The following is a 19,852-nucleotide window of genomic DNA, read 5'->3' as shown; positions in this document are numbered from 1 at the left end:
CTTTACAAGGAAGGGAAAGAGGTTTAATTTCTCAAGTCTACTTTCAGACCAAACTTAGACTTTATAGTTATGCAGCATTCAGTTTCCTTTTCCTTTCTTTCTTTCTTTTCTTTTTTTGCTCTTTCCAGTTACATTGTTTTAGTCATTGTATATATTGTATTCCTGGTTCTACTTACTTCTTCATCAGCTCTTATATATCTTTCTATGCTTCTTAGAATTCTTCATATTAGTCATTTATTATGGCTTAATAATATTCCATTATATTCACTTACTTCAATTTCTTTAGCCTTTCTCCAAACAATAGGCATATACATTGTTTTCAAGTCTTTGCTAGCACTAAAAGGACTGTTATGAAAATTTTGTTGTATATGGATACTTTCTGTCTGTAGCTTGCTTGTTGTATATTTTTTGGTCTAAGGGTCTGGACGTTGTAGTCATTTTTATTTTTTTAATAATTCCAAAGTATTTTCCAGGATGGTTGGACAAATTTATAGCTCCATTACCAATGTATTAATGTTCCTGTCCTTTTTAATCCCCTCCACCACCAACCAATTCCACTTTTTGTCATTTTTCCAATTTGCTGGTTATGAGTTGAGTTATTTTGATTTACACTTATGTTATTAGTTATTTGGAACAGTCTTTCATATAGTTACTGATAGTTTGTTATTCTTTTGAGAACCATTTGTTCATACCATTTGTCCACTTATCTATAGGAGAATGGCTATTAGTCATATATATGTATATATATATATGTATATATATCTGTACATATACATATACATATACATATACATATACATATACATATATATTTGGGTTATCACACCCAAACATCAGAGATATTTGATGCAAAAAAATTTTCCCAGTTGGCAATTTGCCTGCTTATTCTAGATGTATAGATTTTGTTCATTCAAAAGCTTTTCAATTTCATGTAATCAAAGTCACTGATTTTATTTTTTGGGATTGCCTCTATTCCTCACTGGCTAAAAATCCTCCCCATACACATGATTATGAAGGGTACTTGGTCTTGCTCTCCTCTAATGGTCTAATGGTAGGCCTTTTTATATTCAGGTCACCTATCCATGTTGATATTATTGTGACAGAAGGTATAAGGGTAGGGAATGAACCTAATTTAAGCCAGACTATTTTCCAAGTAGTTTGTTTTCCAGTTAATCAAACACTCAATTATTGAATTTGATTGTTTCAAACTCTGACCTATGTAGTCTGTTCTGCTGATCTACTTTTCCACTCTTTAATTATTGTCAACTAGTTTTGATAGTTACTGTTTTATGACATAGTTTGAGGTCCAGAATTACTATTCCTCTTTCATTCCTCCTTTTAAATTATTATTATTTTCCTTAAAATCCTAGACATTTTGTTCCTCCACATGAATTTTGGTAATATTATGTCCAGCACTGTAAAGTACTTCCTGTGGTTTAACACTAAGCTGGTAAATTAATTTAGATAGTATTGCTATTTTTATTATATTGAAGTGACCTAACTATAAGCATTGAATATCTCTCCAGGCCCATTATAAAGCAGGCTTTTGGAAAAGAATTTTGATTTGTTATTACCTAATGGATATAAATATTCTTAATCTAACCTATTAATTTTTTCATCATCAGTTCTTATTCAAATGCAAGTAATTCTTTAAAGATTAAATCATTCACTTTGTGAACAAGTCAAATATATTGTTCCTAAGTTGCTGATGGATTAACAGGCCAGCTGGTAGAAAGGTGCTCTCAAGATTATTATGCTAAATATAACAAGTAGATACTTCGGTATGTAGATGCATCTGCGTTGTCATTGGTGCTGACATTCTCCTCACTAATGTGCATTGCAATACTTCCATGCTTTTCTTGTGCCTGTCTTATCCACATCTTCCCATAAATCTTTCACAGATGATCTCTTCAAGGTGCCAAAGGCCTTCCCCTGCTTCTTCTAATGTCATTGTAGCACTTAGGCTTGACGCATATTATCCCATCACTCTCATTGCGTGAATGGCCCACTATGTTTCCAGTCACTCATAGTTTTCGTGATGTCTTAAGGGTCACTTCTTCTGTTTCTTTTTGTGTCCCTTCTCATGTGCAAGTCACCATGGTGAGTCTGCTTGTCCCACTCACATATTTTTCCATTGCCCTTTACAAGTCTTCCTAATGTCCTTTGAGTCTTTGTAGGTGACGGAGAGAAGAATTTAGATGTTCAGAAGTAAAATAGGCAAAGGGATATTTGAAGCCATGAGCTAAATCTATAGGAAATGCATTTTATTGTAAATCACAATTTTCCAGTAACTGTTCTTCATTGAAAGATTTAGGTGGAAGATTAAGATAGAAAAATGAGACACCTTTGTAAATTAAATAGTAATATTGAGTACATTCTTAATTTACCTGAATTCTAGAAGAATAATCTAATCATACCATACATGATGGATAGGTTATGAGACAGTGTTAAAATGGGCAAGAGGAAGAAATAAAATCCAGTTTATGACCAGAGGGTCGAGTGGAAGCAAAAGCAATAATAATCTTCCTACTATGGATCAAGTCAAAGATTCAATCAATGAGCATTTATTTAGCACCTAGTATGTTTCTGACATACTGGGTCAATGCAAAGTGTTTTCTAATCTGATTGGGGGGGTAAAACATGTTGACGTAAAAAAATATGTTTTACACATGGAAGCATATCATAAAATGCCGAGTGAGTGATCCAGAAATGACTATAGGATTTCAGAGGATGGTAGAGATTACTGTGGGTTTGACTAATCAGGAGAAATGTAATGGAGAAGTAGGGTGAGAAATAAGAAATAGGGTAGGATTCAGATTAGTCAACAGGAGGTGAGAAAACATTCTAGAAAGAATGAATGATGTGGACAGAGATGTCAGTCAACAAGCATTAATTAGGTGCTTAGTAGATGCCAGACATATAGTAATTAATTAATTAATGCTGGGAGTACAAAAATAAGCAAAAAGAAAGACAGACCCTGCCCTCAAGGAGCTTATGTTCTAATGGGGGAAGACATAAAATGAAGCTAAAAAGGGAAGGGGTGATGAACAGGGGAAGGTACCTGACATGATGCAGAAATCCACGTTGTAGCTTGGTGAGAAATGAAGCAGTGGCTGCCCTGGGCACCTTCCTTGAGTGGAGATTCTGGGGAGAGCCATCCAGTCAGAGAGAGGGAAAGGGCTTCAGAGACAGGGAGTATTTCCTAGTCATGAATTTCAGGGTTGAAATGATCTTTAGGGATGAAGAGGTTTCTGAGACATGATGGAGATGCAGAGTCAGGAAGTTGCAGGGTACTTAAGGGACATCCTTTCCCCAAACCCATTGCTTTGCTTTTAGTACATCAGTCCTGATTCCTGTAGTTTTCATGTACTGAGAGATAAAGCCAGAAAGATTGAGTGGAAAAGATCAAGGAATGTCTAAGTTTCCTCGTTTATAAAATTAGGAAGTTGGACTGTTAAAATCTCTAAGATTCTTTCTAACTCTTAACATCTTTATGATTATTCTGTGGTGTTTCCTACTAGGGCAGTGTAAGATGGTGAAAGAGGGGAGTGACTTGATCAAAGTTGCATGATAGGGAGAATTAGGAGAGATCAGAAAGGCAGGAGATCAGAGGCAGAAAGAATAATTAGGAGACTGTTGCAATCAGTAATCTGGAAGGAGGGGATAAGGCCCTCAACTAGGTTAGTAGAAATCAAAAGCAAAGGACAGACACAAAAAGATATCAGGAATGGCTGTCTTGGTGTTTCTGAAGTGCTCATTTTATTAATCCAATATAGGCTCACAATACTGCTGTTTTCTTTGGCTACCCATTCAAGGTAATTAAAAGGATTCTGAAGATGTTGGTTGACTTTTCATATGTATCTAGAAAATAATTAACCTTGAAAAGAACACTGAGGTTGAATGTCATAAACCTTTAAGAATTATACAAATCCACTTATTAGCTGTGTGACCATGAGCAAGTCACTTAACCACAACTGCCTCTCAAAAAAAAAGATACAAGTCAGAAGGTAGCTCTGAAATGGAAGGACAGTGGTCTCTAGGTAAGAAGACTAGAAAATGGAAGAAATTGAAAATACTCTTCAGAGCACCTGTAATGGCAAGCAAAGTGGGACTTTTTTACTGTTTTTTCTTTTGGAGCGTTTCTCAGCACTGAGGCAATCAAGTACCTTTGATTGAGCCTTGCCTTTGATTGAATCAAGTCTTTGATTACCTCCTTAAGTCACAAGAAAGCCTAAGTCACAGGAGTTTGAGTCACATGGTTGTGACGCCCTCTGACCCTGAAGAAGTGTAATATATACTCTGAGGTTAGCATTTTGCTTTGGGGCGTACTCAGTAGAAGAGTGTTCATGTGATTTGACCAGACAAGACTCCGAGTAGCTGTTAAGGAGCCCCCTAACTTTGAAAACCCAGATGTTGGTGCTTCTCTCTCTCTGGTAACTATGTATGTATTGCTCTGTGCAGACAGTTAGAAGCCCTGTCTGCTGATTTGTGTTATTTGCTCTATTTATATAATTTCTGCTTATAATTTCTGTTTGTGTTTTATTTGAAGTTCAGGGTGCTGACTTTTTCCCTTTACCTAAGTGAATGATATATGTATGTTTAATTAAAGTGAAATTGTAAACCCCTTGAAGTTGCTTTCCTTGGAAAAGCAGATCAAAGAATCCTGTGCTAGCAGTTCTCCTGTGTGCTGGTGTTGTTGGTCTTGCATCTCCACAGCAGCTTCTAGTAGCATTGGTGTTACAGCACCAGATCCCACCTTTGCATCACTTTTCCTCCTAACATCATGAGATTAGGAGACGATGCAAAAAATTAGATGGAGATCTAGCCTTAAGCACCAGGAAGATCTGGGTTCAAATCTCCCTTCTGACACATGCTGGCAATGTGACTGGGCAAATCGCTTAACTTCTCTGTGCTTTACGCAACTCTAAAAAACTATAATAAGCTTTAGAGAAGCTACCAACCTGCATTGGTAGAGGGAGATTTCTCATGTGAGAGTTCCCTATACCAATAAAATCCAATTCTTAGACTCTTTCATCCCCAAAGGAAAATTGGAGCCAGATAAATGAAAGTTGAATATTTTATAAGAATAGCACTATTCTCAGGGTCAGATAACATTCTAACTCTGTTTCCTATTTCTCATATTGATTTTTGTTTGTTATTTTAGGAGCTGAGGAGGAAGTAGAAAGTCCACAGATGCCAACATCCAGAACAATTCCAAAGATATCATTCACTAGTGATGTTCCAAAAGTTGAGACAACTACAGTGAAAATTCAGACTAAGATTCCTGCTCAGACAAAGGTGTGCATTCATGATCATCCTAATGTCTTCATTGTTTGGGTTTTTAAAAATCGTCATGGATAGACCATTTTGAGAGACCCCTTTTAAAGTCCCATCTTTACATAATTTCTTAAAGGTATATTACTAATTGTACTGGGCCTGCCTTGTTGCTCTTCATGACAGTCCTCTTTTTACCTGTCAATTTGTCCACATATGTGTATCTCTGAGCTGCCCCTATTTTTCCATAGATGTTGAGAAAATGATCTGTGTCCTCTAGGGGCTTACAAGCAAAAATGTAGACGGCACATATGAGAAGAACAAAACAAAGTCTTTTCAGTTCATTTAGAGTTTAAACCCCAAAGCCAAGAAATTCATTTTTCAGCTTTCATTTCACCAAGTACATTTATATGCAAACACTTGCAAGTTCATTTCACTTGTTCCCTTTCCAGTGGTGTCAAACCCAAATAGGAAATTGGGGGTAAGGAACCCTTTAGACTGTATTTTTATTATAAATGTTTTCCAGTTATATTTTGATCTGTTTTGGGCCACGGTATTGGGGACCTTTTGTTTGACACCTTTGCCCTATACCAAAGAAATCACTGGTCTAACCCCCTTTCTCCTGAAAAAAAAAATGAAGTATGTGATGGGTGAGGAGTATGAGTCTTCTTAAATGGTTTTATTACAGATCTTTGGAAACTCAGGCAAACATCGTTAAGTGACTTGCCTAAGGCCATGCAGCTAGTAAGTGTCTGAGGCTGCATTTGAACTCGGATCTTTCTGACTCCAGGCCTGGCACACTATCAGCTGCACCACTTAGCGGCCCTTGGCAAACCACTCCAGTATCTCTGCCAAGAAAATCCCAAAGAGGTCACAAAGAGTTGGACTGAAGTGAGTTACCAACAACAAATTTTTGTACCCATTAATTATAGTACTGATTCACCATCAGTAGTCTTTGTGTCTTTAAAGTTGACTTTCCCCTGGTGGTAATCTATCTGAAACTATGATCAACATTCTCCATTCCTGTCCCCTTTGTGTTTTCAAGAGCTGGATATTAAGGGGTGTGATGTGTAGCTCTCTAGAAAAGTGGCTATGCCGAAGTACACCAGTGTAATTACAAGACAAAGTACAGTGCTGAAACTGGAGTCAGGAAGGCTTGGGTTCAAATACCTCTTAGCTGTGTGGTGGTAGGCAAGTCACTTACTCTCCTAAGTTTGTTTTTTCATGTAAAACAGGACAAATTAAGACCTATAGTACCTACCTCCTGGGATTGTTGTGAGATCCCAAGCCTGCCACAACCTTTCCAACACTTTGTCAAGTCATTCGTGATTCTTATCTCATTCTATTATTTCTAGTGGGATTCAGATACAAACAGTCCAAGGACAAGTTATAGGATTTTAGCATCATAGATTTAAAGCTAGAAGGGAACTTAGAGGCCATCCAGTCCAACCCCTTCATTGTACAGATGCCGAAACCGAAGCATAGGCGGCTTGGTGGCCTAATGGTTAGAGCACTGCATTTGGAATCACAAAGAATCATCTTCCTGAATTCAAATCCGGCCTCAGACACTTAATAGCTGTCTTACTCTGGGCAAGTCGCTTAACCCTGTTTGCCTCAGTATCCTCATTTGTAAAATGAGCTGGAGGAGGAAGTGGCAAACCACTCTAGTGTCTCTGCCCAGAAAATCTTCCCAAAAGGTTTCCAAAGAGTCAGACATGACTGAAACAACTAAACCACAACAAAATGAAACACAGGTTAATGCTGTAAGGTTTGCAAAGTAATTTATGTGTTATCTCCTTTGTTCCTCACAACAACTCTGGGAAGTAGATGATGTTATTATCCTCATCTTAAATATGGGGAAACTGAGACTAAGAGGGGCTTAACTGACTTTCCCAGGATCACACAGTTAATGTGAAGAAGGATTTGTGTTCAGGTCTCCTAACGCCAAGTCCAGTGTACTAGCCAACATTCCCTCTAGGTTAAGTGACTCGTTCATAGTCCCACAAAAATAGCAAGTGTCAGAGGTGGGATATGAACCCAGATCTTCATGTCTCCAAAACCAGTCCTCTGCAGGGTTGGGGAACCTGCTGCCATGAGGCCACATGTGGCCCTCTAGGTCCTTAGGTCCGACCTTTTGACTGAGTCCAAGTTTTACAGAACAAATCCTTTTATTAAGAGGATCTGTTCTACAAAGTTTGGATTCAGTCAAAGGGCCAGACTTGAGGATCTAGAGGGCCACATGTGGCCTTGAGGCCACAGGTTTCCCACCCCTGTACTACACCATACTGCCTCTCACTACCCACTGCCATGTTTCTTATATATATATATATATATATATATATATATATATATATAAAGGGGTGGAATCCTCTCATTTATAGCTTCTTGCTTAAGGCCTGAGTGTGTATGAGTCACTACTCTTTTTGTTTAATTCCATTTGGGAGAATTCTTGGGAGTTTACTATTGCATCTCATGACCAGCATCCTTTGTACGAGTGGTGAACTGTAGACCTGAATGAAGCTGGACTCAAGAATTCAATGTCATGCAGGAGTCAGCAAGCCCTGTGGTTCTGGCTGCCACTGGGATAGCAGCATAAACTGGTGCCATTGACAGATTTGAGGCAGAGAAGGGAAAGGTGGGCAAAGAACTGTTGGCTAATTACTTTTGTCTTTCCCCCGCAGTTACTAACGTGTCTCTTGTGAGTGCTCAATAAATGTTTATTGAATGGGGAAAAAGTGGAATAGAGGACTGGAAAAATGAAAAGGGGATGGAGCAGGACGGGAAGGAAGGAGAGTAGAAAGGAGGGAAGGAGAAGAAGTCAGAAAAGGGAGGAAGGAAAAAGAGGGTAGAGGGAAGAAAGAAAGAGAGGAAGGGAAAAGGGAAGGGGGAAGAGAGGGACAAAGTGGGGGAAGAGGAAGGAAAAGAGAAGAGGAGGAAGAAGAAAAAGTACAAATGATAAAGAATTAATTATGGAGCTACCAAATTCCAGTCTGGTTGTCTATCCAGGATTATTGCTGCTGCTAAGTTTTTGCCATTTCCTACCTTTTAATTTTGCTTTAGTGAAGGATTTTAACATGTAGGTTTTGGTAATCAAACCTCAAGACCGGCAAGTTTTAGGCAAAACCAGCCCTCTTGGTTGAGTTAGTCACATTATTAATAAAGATGTCAGATCTATGACAGAAAGGGGGAGAAATATTTTGAACATAATACGGTCTGATTGAAAAATCAATTCTGGTCTTTTCTGGTGACTCTGCAAACTCTTTATTGATATAAGATCAAGGCAAAGGATGCAAACAGTTACCAGATCAAAAAGTTCAGAAGTTAAGGATACCTAAACACAGTTAAGCCATTCATCACTTAGGTTGCCAAATGTGATGAAAGAGGTCCTACCATAAATCACATTGATTGAAAATTCTGTATGTAGCTACGTGGTGCAATTAATGTTGCCTCCAGGATTTTGAACGATGTGTTGTGTTCTATATACATTTTGAATTCAAAAGTTTCCCTTAGCTTCACTGTGGCACTGATGCAGGATATTGCATGTCAGTGTTTTGACAGTCTATCTACTTATTAAATTATAAACAACTGGGAAGCAGTCAGGTGTTTGTTTAAGCAAAGGCTTGCCCATCCATTAGTCCCATTTCATTTCTGTGGAATTCAAACTAGAGATGGATGTGACAAATCTTTAATTGGCTGCATTTAATTGCTTATGCTGCCTAGTCTTAATTTGATTTGGCAGACATATGGAACTTCTAAGGCATCGAAACAGCATATTGTTACTTTCTATATCTTACAATGATTTATTTTTCTCTTAATGATACAGTCTTGTAGTCCTGCGCCCATTTCTCTATACCCAATCTGTTAAAATTTAAAGGGAACAAGCTATTCAGAATGTTTTGAGATTTGGGGGAAATTGAGGGTTGATCATCAATCTCAGGGATGCTGCTCATAGCAGGCCATATTCCTGCAAACAGAAATGTATTATGTCTTTTGCATGGCCATGGAGCTAAATCAGAGGTGGTAGGTGTTCCAGCATAGATGACTTAAGGGCAGTTAGAACCCAAGGAAAATTTCATACAATTAACTTTAGTATGGGACAAGGATGGCATAGAAAAGTTAAATTCAAAGTTGATCTGCCAATTTCATTTCAGCCATTAAGTTCAGCCGTGTTCCCCAGTGAAATGACTGAAAGATCCATGGACTTAGGACCTAGATAATCCACAAACTGGATAATTATTCCTGGAATAATTGAGCTGTGTCTCTGCCTGCAGGACAGCCAGTCAAATCCAGGCTTCTATTGAGATATCTTGGAAAGAAGAATTGAGCATAAGACATTTGAGAAATGGAATGAACTCAGTCTATTATGTATTGCAAATTAAATTTGCCATTTCTCTTTGACTTTGTCTTGGCATATGAAGGCCTGGGAATTCTTTGTGAGCTACTAAATTGTTCCTAGACTTACTCTAGAATGTAGTTAATCAAGCTCTTGGGAGCACCTCATGTTGCAATGAGAAGATAATTTTTCCATCGTCCTTTAACTGTGATTCATGTCAGGTTGAGAGTCATGGCTGCATGTAATTTCTTAAGGTTTGGAAGGTAAGGATATCAAACTTTCTGATAGCTCTAGTAGCAGAGAGTTGTTTATTGAGAAACTGCTGTTAGTAGTAGTGTCATATGACAAGCTCATAAACTTAACCTGTCAAGTCAACAAAACCAGTATTTATTAAGTGCTTGCTGTGTGCCTGGCACCGGGAATGCATACATAAGCAGAAAAGAAAAACAGTCCTTCCCCTCAAGGAGTTTACATTCTAAAGAGAGCAGATAACCTGTATAAGGAAATTGAGAAACAGGTGAGGGAGAGGGGATAGTATAGATAGACTGGAATTCAGGCTGGAGAGAAATGAGACAAGGCTAGCCTGGATGCCTTCCTTAAGTGGAGATTTTAGGAGAAGCTGCAGAGATGGAGGGTGCTTCCAATGACTGAATTCCAGGGCCAGAGAGAGCATCAAGATGCAAAGCTGGGGGCATGGTAGAGGTGCAGCCTGGAGCAAAATGAGACAGAGATAGGCAGACTGCCTTCCTTAAATGGAGGTCATGGGAAGAGCCATCTCATCAGAGACAAGAGAGGTGTAACTTCTGCTAGTCACTAATTCATGCCTTCCTCTTTTATTTTTTTCCATTTTAAATTATTTTTAGGGGTATGTAAAAGAGCACCGGACTAGCAGGACCCTGCAGACTTAGTTTTAATCCCAACTTTGCCACCTGACTAGCTCTATATGGCCTTGGACAAAATCACTTAACCTCTGTTTCTTCATCTGTAAAATGAGAAGAATTGAGCAGCCAACCTTGAAGGTCAAAGATTCTAGCTCTCAAATTCTGTAAATTTGTGGATCCGTCTTTGGCATTTGTAGACCCCAGCCAAATCTCCACCCCAACTTTTCACCGTCTGTTTTATGTGTCATCATAACACGTGGCTTTGCAAGACCTCTTTATCAGATTTGTTGCTTTTCCTTTAAATTGTTTTCCCCTCTAACTTTATTGTAACTAGGAGCCCTATATTACCGATGTCTAGCACCATGCATTTGGGTTCATGGCCTATCATCATTATCTGCTTTTTAGGCTTTAACGAGACTTATTTCAGGTTCTTTAGGTTCTCTAAAGATTTATACTTTATTTTTCATACAATCCATACTTCCTCTTGTACTCACAATTAGATTTGATGATGGTGGTCCAGATGGTTAGGCCTCGTATTTAGATGGGAAATATGGAAAAGACTAAGATATAGTAATATACAATTCCTATAAATGTAACCATGCTAAAACAATTTTCTTTAAATGTCAAACACATGGAGATATGGAAACCAGATACTCAAAGTAACTGGCAAGTCTATTGTTTTGATATTTCTATTTATAAGTTCATAGGATCTCATAGATCTGGAAGGGACTTAGAAACCATTGAGTCAACTCATTTTTGCAGATGAAAAAACTCAGTCCCAGAAAAGTTAAGTGACTTTAAGAGGTTACACAATAGAATGTGGGTTATCGTATTCACTTTTCATCCATTATGATTTTTCTAATTGAAAAAAGACAGATGAATGATGCTTCCTAAAATAAAATCTTCTGGATAAACTTCAAGTTAGTTCATTTATTATTTCATTAACTTTTTGTGTGTATAGCAGAACTAGAATTTTAGAGCTAAAAGAGACTTCAGTAATTGTTAAATCCTAGAATCAGAATCCTATAACCTTAAAGATCATATAGTTCAGAGGTGTCAAACTCCTGACCTACCTCAAGTGGCCTGAAAACTCCTTAGTGAGACCTGAACCAGATTAAAAATCACTGGTTGTTGTTTAACAAAATAAATAAAAAATACCAGCAGGGATCTGTTTCTGTATGAGTTTGACACCATTCTCTAGTACAACTCTTTACTTGAGATATGAATCCCCTCACAAACATCTCCAACAAGTAGTCAGCCAAACTTTATTTGGAGGTCTCTTATGACAGGAAAAGCATTGTCTCCATTAGCAACAAATCAGACTATTAAATGGTTCTAATTATTAAGATGTTCTTCCTTATACTGAGTTGGAACATGACTTCCTGTATCATGCTGCCATTGGTCCTAACTTTTCATTTGTGAGGTAGTATTTTACGACACTAATCATGTTCCCTTTCCTTCTTCTCCTCCTTCTCCTCACTCCTCCCTGCCAAAAAAAACCCTTATATTCTCCAGAATAAAACATGCCTAGTTCCTTCCCCTAATTTTGTGCAGTCCAACTGGTCATAGCCTTCTGAAAATATGGTGTCCATAGCTAAGCCCCATACTCCGTCTTTGGCTTGCTTTTAACAGGAAATGGTGGGATTCTCAACCATCTTATTCACTATACTTTGTATTAGTTAACATAGCCAGAGATTACATTAGCATTTTGACAGACATTTTATACTCTTGACTCATTCATATTCAATGTTAATATAATATAAATTCTACAGGGACCTTTGAGGTACCTGGGTGGCATAGTTCTTAGAGTGTCTAGACTTAGAGTCAAGAAGATCCAAGTTCCAATCCTGCCTCTGAAGCTTACTGTATGACTCTTGGCAAGTCACTTGACTCATGCCAGCCTGTTTCTTCATCTGTATAAATGGGTCTAGTAGTAGCATCTATCTTATAGGGTATTGTAAGAATCAAAAGAGACAACAAGATAAGTGCTTTACAAACCTTAAAGCATGTTGTTATTATTATTATTATTATTTTTATATCCTCATTATCATTAAGGGCAAGCTAGGTAATGCAGTGGATAGAGCACCGGGTCTGGAGTCAGAAAGACTCATCTTCCTGCGTTCAAATTTGGCTTCAGATACTTACTAGCCGTGTGACCCTAACCTTGTTTGCCTCAGTTTCTTCATCTGTAAAATGAGCTGGAGAAGGAAATGGCAAACCACTCCAGTATCTTTGCAAAGAAACCACCAAATCAGACATGACTAAATGACAACCATAACAACAATGTCATTAGTTAAATACACCAGCCGTGTCTTTGGAATCCCATTTATTCAGGCCACCCTGACGTGTTAAATTATATTTCAAATGAACAGGATGCTGTTAAAATTTTTTTAAAATCCCTTTCCCACTCCAAAAACCCTTAGCTGTAACACAGAAGTGATTGGGTATTATCATTGGATTAGATGCTCTCTCATATCCTTTCCAGATTTAACATTTTTGTATTTTATTAAGCTCTGGTTCTGTGCTCATTCTGGGCTAAGGAACATAGGAGATACAAAAGAAGTGGAAAACATGTTCCTATCTGGGAAGATAAGTTGATGGAGAAACAACTCAGGGGCATTACAAGCCAACACACCACCAAGCATTTGATTGAGTAATTTACATTAAGTGCCATGTGAGGTCATATCACAGTGAGCTGGGTAGCCAGGGATGTACCTCAGAAGAGGTGGGTAGATTCGAATTGATGAAGGGAGATGATATTCCACATGTAGAGAACAGAAAGGGGAAAAAAAAGAATAGGGGAGAAAATTAGAATATACAGGTCATATGTGGGGGGCCAGTTAGGAGACAGTAACTAATAGCTTCATGTTGGAACAAGAAAAAAGAAGGAAGCAGGAAGACTAGTGAGGAAACTGCCCAAATAATTCAAGCATGGGGTCATGAGGACCTGGGATAGAAAAAGAAGACACATTTGAAAGGGTGATGAAAGAAAAAAAATGGCACTGGGAAGGAGTCCAAGATGACACCAAGGTTTGGGTCCCGAGGTGCTAGGAAAATGGCAGAAACTTGGAAGAAAAGGTGGTTTCTTGGTGATGATCATGAATTTAATGTTAGACATGATCAATTTAGGACTGCTAGATGGCTTAGTGGATAGAGATCTGGACCTGGAGTCAGGATGACCTGAGTTCAAATCCAGCCTCAGACACTTACTAGCTGTGTGACCTTGTGCAGCTCACTTTACCTTGTTTGCCTCAGCTTGCTTATCCGTAAAATGAGCTAAAGAAGGAAATGGCAAACCGCTGTAGTGTGTTGGTGGAAAAAAAAATCCATGGGCAGTTGGGTCATGAAGGCAACTGAATGACTGAACAACAGTGATCAGTTTGTCATCATGGTATATGTAAATGCAGACATCTGGGAATATAGAACTGAACCTGAGTGAAAGATCAACTCTAGAGATGTAAACTGGGGAACATAGAAAAGGGGCAATGATATAGTTCAAAGGGAACTTGGAGATTATCCGACTCATCATTTTACAGATAAAAAAGCTGAGATTGTGTGGTCAAGTGACTTGCTTTGGGTCACAGAGCTAGTAATTGGAGAAGCTGGTAAGGACCACCCTTAACCTTCCCTCTTAATTATTTCTACTTTATCCTGTTTGTAGTTTACCTGTACATAATTGTTTGTATGTAGTTCCTTGAGAGAATTCTCAGTGCTTAGCATGCAGAGGCTAGCACATAGTAGGTGCTTAATAAATGTTTATTGACTGGAAGCTGGACCTCTGAATTCCTGTCCTGTGCCCTTGAAAGTCATGGGAAGAATTGGTGACTATTGAACAGTTTCAGTGGAGCAGTTGGGGGAGGGAGTTGGAATGGGGAGTCAGATAAGTTGATAGAGAGTGCAGATCATTAGTTTAGAGCAGGGAGGGGCCTTAGACATCATCTGCGGTTGAGGCAACTGAGCATCAGAGAGGTGAACTTTTTTTCATATTTTGCAGAATAATACATATAGGCCTTAAAAATGTGATTTCTGCTATCATCTGATGATTTATTTGATCGTTAAGTGGATTTTCACTTGTGACAGTCAGGTAGATTTTTATGAGGTCACACAAGTTATAAGTAGCAAAGTCTTGATTCTAACCTTGGGGGCTCTCCCTCCAAACCTGGTGATCTTTTCATTTGTAGATGTATATGAGAGGTACCGAATGAGAGAGGAAAGAAAAACACTGGTTTCAGAGTCAGAAGACCTGGGTTCAAGCCTGCTTCTGCCCTTTATTCCCTATGTGCTCTTGGGCAGGTCACTTTGGCCTTTGTTTCCCGTTTGTAAGATGAGAGATTTGGCCTACACGTGGCCTCTGAGGTCCTTCCCAGCTCTGGGATCTATAGACTGATCTGTATCCCTTTCTACCGTTTATGTTGACATGACAATTAGGACTACTGCCTTCCATGATCATTTCCTAAATAATGGCAGAGAGCATTATAATGCACATGTAACTATGGCCTCGAGAATTCATCTAGTGAGTTTTTGGCTTGAAAATTCTTTCCCTTTTTTTCCCCTCTACTTCAGTCCCCTGAAGAAATTGACAAGGAGGAGGTTCGCATCTCAGACTCTGGCACCAAGATTGAGGCAGCTGATGAGGATACGAACGTGTATACGGAGAAGCACTCAGACAATCTTTTTAAGAGGACAGAAGTACTCGCCGGTGAGTTGCTTTTTGTCCATTAGCCAGCTCCATTCTTCCCATACCTCAGTACAGAACATATGGAGAAGAAGGTGGGAGACAGAGGTATGAAAGGTCAATAAATACACAGTAGAGAAATCCATAACCAAAGGAATGTTGAGTTACCTCTGGGCTGGGACTCACCATCCTGTCCCAGGCAATCCTAAAAATCTTTCCTCATCATCCATGGTGAGAAGCTCAGCCAATCTTCAGGGAAGGGTCTGGTGGACATAACAAAGAGAAGCCAAAGAAGAGGAAAGATCGTTTTAGAGGGGCTTTGCGAAGTCCACCCTGGCTCCATTTCATCTTTAATCCAAAAGAGCCCTGGGATAATTTAGTCCTAAGTTAGCTATGAAGCATATTTTGAACTCTTTGGACTAGACTGGCACTGAACCGACTTTCAAATATGTGGGGGAAAGATGCCATTTGTTGCTTTGTTGATTTAACTTAGCAATCACTCTGCTGGAGACCTGTTTTTTTTCTTTTTTGTCGTCCCAAGATTGCTATTCAGAATGGCTACCCACAAGAATTTGCCAGTGGTCATTGATAAGCTGGCTACAAATTTCAGTCAAGATGCATGAGAGGAGGCTTTTCACTCTATCTGTGTACTCCATATGTTTTATAGCTAGACTCAGAGGATTCCTGAGCAACTGAAAACCCAATGACAATATGTAAACTTGGAAGCCAACCTGTGTTGCATGTTATAGAGCTTTAGATTTGTGGTATTTATTAAAATTGTAGTTAGTGTGAGAAATGACCCATTTAAAAAATGCCTGGTGTTAAATCTTCAGTTTTAAATTAGTTGTCTTTAAAGGATACTACCTAGTACGAAAAAAATGATCATTTTTGGAGTGATAACACCATCATCTGTATAGCTAATTTTGGGTTGGCATTTATAGCAGGCAATATTTCCCTGTTGCATCATATGCTTGCTCTCTCTCTTTCCCTCTCTCTCTGCATACATACATACATGCACGCATATATATATGTATGTATATATACACACACATATACATATATACATATATATATAATTGATGTGTTGGTGGTAGGAGATTCCCCCCAAATACTCTATTTTAATAACTTTAGGGAGCAGAATAGAGAGATCAGAGTTATATCTAGGAAAGTGACTGATCTCCATTTTTTTCATATTTTGCATGAATAGTTACAGACAGTTCTTAAGAACCTAATCTCTGATTTCTTCTGATTTTAAGTGGATTTTCACCTCAGATAATTAGGTGGATTTAAGAATATCTGATAAATTAAATGGCAGAAAGAAATCTGGAACTAGAAAAGTAATTGAAAGAACAAAATAAATTCTTTTTTCATGACCCTCCTTAGGAAATGAAATGAATGTAAATAGAAACCCATCAGTTAAAAGAAGGATAATTAAGACAATTCAGATATGAAATTGTAGTATTGAAAAGATTACAGTATTTCAGAGTACAGAGTTTGCTGCGGTTTAATAATCATGGCCAAATTTATCTTCGGGTTGAGACTTTTGGAGGATATTGTTAACACTAATCAAAGAAAGTATCCTACCTTCCCCAAGACCACCAGCTTTGCATAATTACCCAGTTGCTTCATTACATCTAGCTAGTTTCATAGAGGTTCAGTGTGAGAATGAAATCCTTTGTAAAAGTACAAATGCATTCAGCCTGATAAATCTCGTTTCTGCATCCTTACATCTCTTTTGATGGTAGTCTTTCTTTTGTTGTCTTGCAGCTGTCATTGCTGGTGGAGTTATTGGCTTTCTCTTTGCAATTTTCCTTATCTTGCTGTTGGTATATCGCATGAGAAAGAAGGATGAAGGCAGCTATGACCTTGGAGAACGGAAACCATCCAGTGCTGCTTATCAAAAGGCACCTACTAAGGAGTTTTATGCGTGAAACTCCCATTTAGTGTCTCTATTTATGAGATCACTGAACTTTTTAAAATAAAAGCTTTTGCATAGAATAATGAAGATCTTTGGTTTTTTTTTTTCATTAAAGAGCCATTCTGGCACCTTTATGATAAAGTCCCATTGTATTTAAAACTTTTCATGTATTCCTTTAGAACAACATAAAATTAAAACTTAACATCTGCAGTGTTCTGTGAATAGCAGTGGCAAAATATTATTTTATAAAAAGAAAAACCTCGATGTTCACGGAATCATTTTAAACCTTTATGCGTAAATATGAAAACAATGATATGATTGTTTTATCCTATGGTTCGATGATGAAAGTTGTTTAATTTTTGTCAGCATGTCTCAGATCAGTCTTACAAGTTAGTCTTATTTCATTAATTTATCTGTTTTTCTCCCCTGCTCCTTTTTCTCCCTTCCCCCACCCCCCTTATCACCCTCTCCTGTCCCCGCCCAATATACCTTTTGTAGCTGTCATGGTGCAATTTGTCTTTGGATAATTCAGATAACGGTAATTTAGTGTAAATGTAATTTTCAGAGATGTCAACTTCACCTCCACTTTGTATAAATTTCTGAGTGTTGGAATATCCATTTTACACTTGCTTTGTTTCTCAGTGTACCTGTAGCTGCAGACAGATTTGCAACAGCAGATTAATGTGTAAAATTGGGTTCTTATCACAAAACTGTATAGTCATATCTTTACTAATCAGATCTTCCATCAGGAAGAGCTGGTGTAAGTTACTGACAAACCTAAGCAGACCCAAAGACTCTTAACAGTATTCTGAGACGTTGCTACAGATTCCTCTGGTCACTGTATTTGTTAATTTCTTGCAATTTGAAGGTACGAGTAGGGGTTTAAAGAAAAAAAATCAGTTTTTGTTCTTTAAAAACATGCATTTAAGTTGTAAACGTCTTTTTAAGCCTTTGAAGTGCCTATGATTCTATGTAACTTGTCGCAGACTGGTGTTAATGAGTATATATAACAGTAAAAAAAAAGAAGTTGGTATTTTATAAGCACAGACAATTCTAATGGTAACTTTTGTAGTCTTATGGATAGACATAAATTGTAATTTGGGAACATAAACACTACTGAATAAATCATGTGGCCTAATATGGAAAATGTCATTGCTATAAATTTTATATTTTTTCGACCAAATGTACCCTTCCCATTGGCTTATGATTCTGTTTATTATCAAGGATGACGTGGGTTTGATTTCAGGGGGTGCTATTTGTAACTCAAGACCAAAGAAGACATGGATGAGGCTGTTTTGTAGCAAGACTCCCTTTTGAATTAATCAGTGGAAACCCGGATATATCAGCTTGTGTGTGTTGGTATAGAAATTTGGAAGGTTGCCAATGAATTATGAGGCTTGCAACCTCAATAGAATAGCTGCTGGCAATATGAGGTAGATGAGTGCTTTTTGCAAATAACTCTTTCAGGACTATAGGTTCCAAAGGTATGAAAGGGGTTTTCCTGAATTCAGTATCTGAGGCTTAGTCATTGATTTGATTTACCTTTAAAAACCGCTTTAACTCTCTCCTGAAAGCTTAACAGAGGTATAAAAGATGGACTAGCTTAGTTCCCTCCAAAGAAGGTAGAATTGCCTCTTTCTACATGACAGAAAGGCCTGGCTGTTAAGGATTCGTACAAATGGAAAACAATGTATATAGTATGGGAAGAAAATGGTGTGTGTCTCTACTGTGTTTATCCTTTGGACATCACCTGCTTCAGTTTTACCAAAGCTTTCTCTCTTTTTTAATTCTGACCCACCAATTTAGGAACAAAATATCAGTAGTCAGACTTTTCCAGCATGCAACTCACTAATAAAGGATGATCCATTTTTCTGGGGGCTTCTTTGAACTCTCACAGTGCTTCAAGGTCCCCTAAAAAGCAGACACCAGAGCACCATCTTTTTAAACTCCAATGGCCTTAACACTCAAGTTTATGTCCCATGAGTGTAGAAACAATCTCATTTTTTAAAAAAAAACTGATGAAAAGGAAATAACAGCATGTTTTGAAGCTATTCAATGTCCATCCATTACTAAAAAGTTAAGAATGTAGTGGAAATACCTCTCATTGTACAGAAGGCAGTGAAATTCAAATCCTAGAAAAAATTGCTTGGAAACACTGTGCCAGGAAAGGGAAATTTCTGGCAAATATTTTGTCACTGCTGTAAAGCAAAGTATTTGTTAAAGTGCCAAAATAAAGTCTGTCATGCCTAAAGTAAAAATTCATTTGTACAGTCTGACATCCAATTTTCTTCCACTGTATGATGTTTGTTCTTAGGTTGTATTTTTGTTTTGTTTTGCTTTGTTTTTTTTCAAAATGCAGTATACAAATACTATTAGCTGTAGTCACTGGAGTCAGGGAAAACTTAAAAAGTAAATATTAAAATGCATCTTGAATTCTTGCTGTTTGACTAACTACTAGAAGAAAACAATATTTTCTTCCTCTTTTTGAGTGTCACTTGTGTTTAGGGCATGTAGTAACAGATACTTGGAAATTTCCCCAAGTTCTGTATAAATGAAGACAGGATGAGTTCTTTTTTTGTTTTTTAAAGATTCCATCTGCCATTGAAAAATACATTACTGGGGATCAAACATTTGATTTGACTAGTAAAACTGAGCTTAGCTCCAAAAAGGACCTGTAGTCTTACAAATAAAAAATTATGGTAAGGCTTGAATAAATACTTAGTGGATCATATCCTTAAGGGTAAATTACTCTCTACCAATGAATTAATTTT

The 19,852-nt window shown here is 37.8% G+C and overlaps 1 protein-coding gene across 1 annotated transcript in view; it reads left to right on the top strand.

Moving 5' to 3' along the window:
* Positions 1-19,339, top strand: part of SDC2 (syndecan 2) — a 133,738-nt gene extending 114,399 nt beyond the window's left edge. Inside the window, exons 3-5 of the mRNA XM_036754097.1 lie at positions 5,165-5,298; positions 15,052-15,187; positions 16,931-19,339. Coding sequence (XP_036609992.1) covers positions 5,165-5,298; positions 15,052-15,187; positions 16,931-17,094 — 434 coding nt within the window. The 3' untranslated portion in view covers positions 17,095-19,339. The remainder of the gene's footprint in view (positions 1-5,164; positions 5,299-15,051; positions 15,188-16,930) is intronic.
* Positions 19,340-19,852: the final 513 nt, after the last annotated feature.

Source organism: Trichosurus vulpecula, chromosome 1 (genome assembly GCF_011100635.1).
Source record: "Trichosurus vulpecula isolate mTriVul1 chromosome 1, mTriVul1.pri, whole genome shotgun sequence".
Classification (NCBI taxonomy): domain Eukaryota; kingdom Metazoa; phylum Chordata; class Mammalia; order Diprotodontia; family Phalangeridae; genus Trichosurus; species Trichosurus vulpecula.
This window is presented reverse-complemented; position numbering and strand designations above follow the sequence as displayed.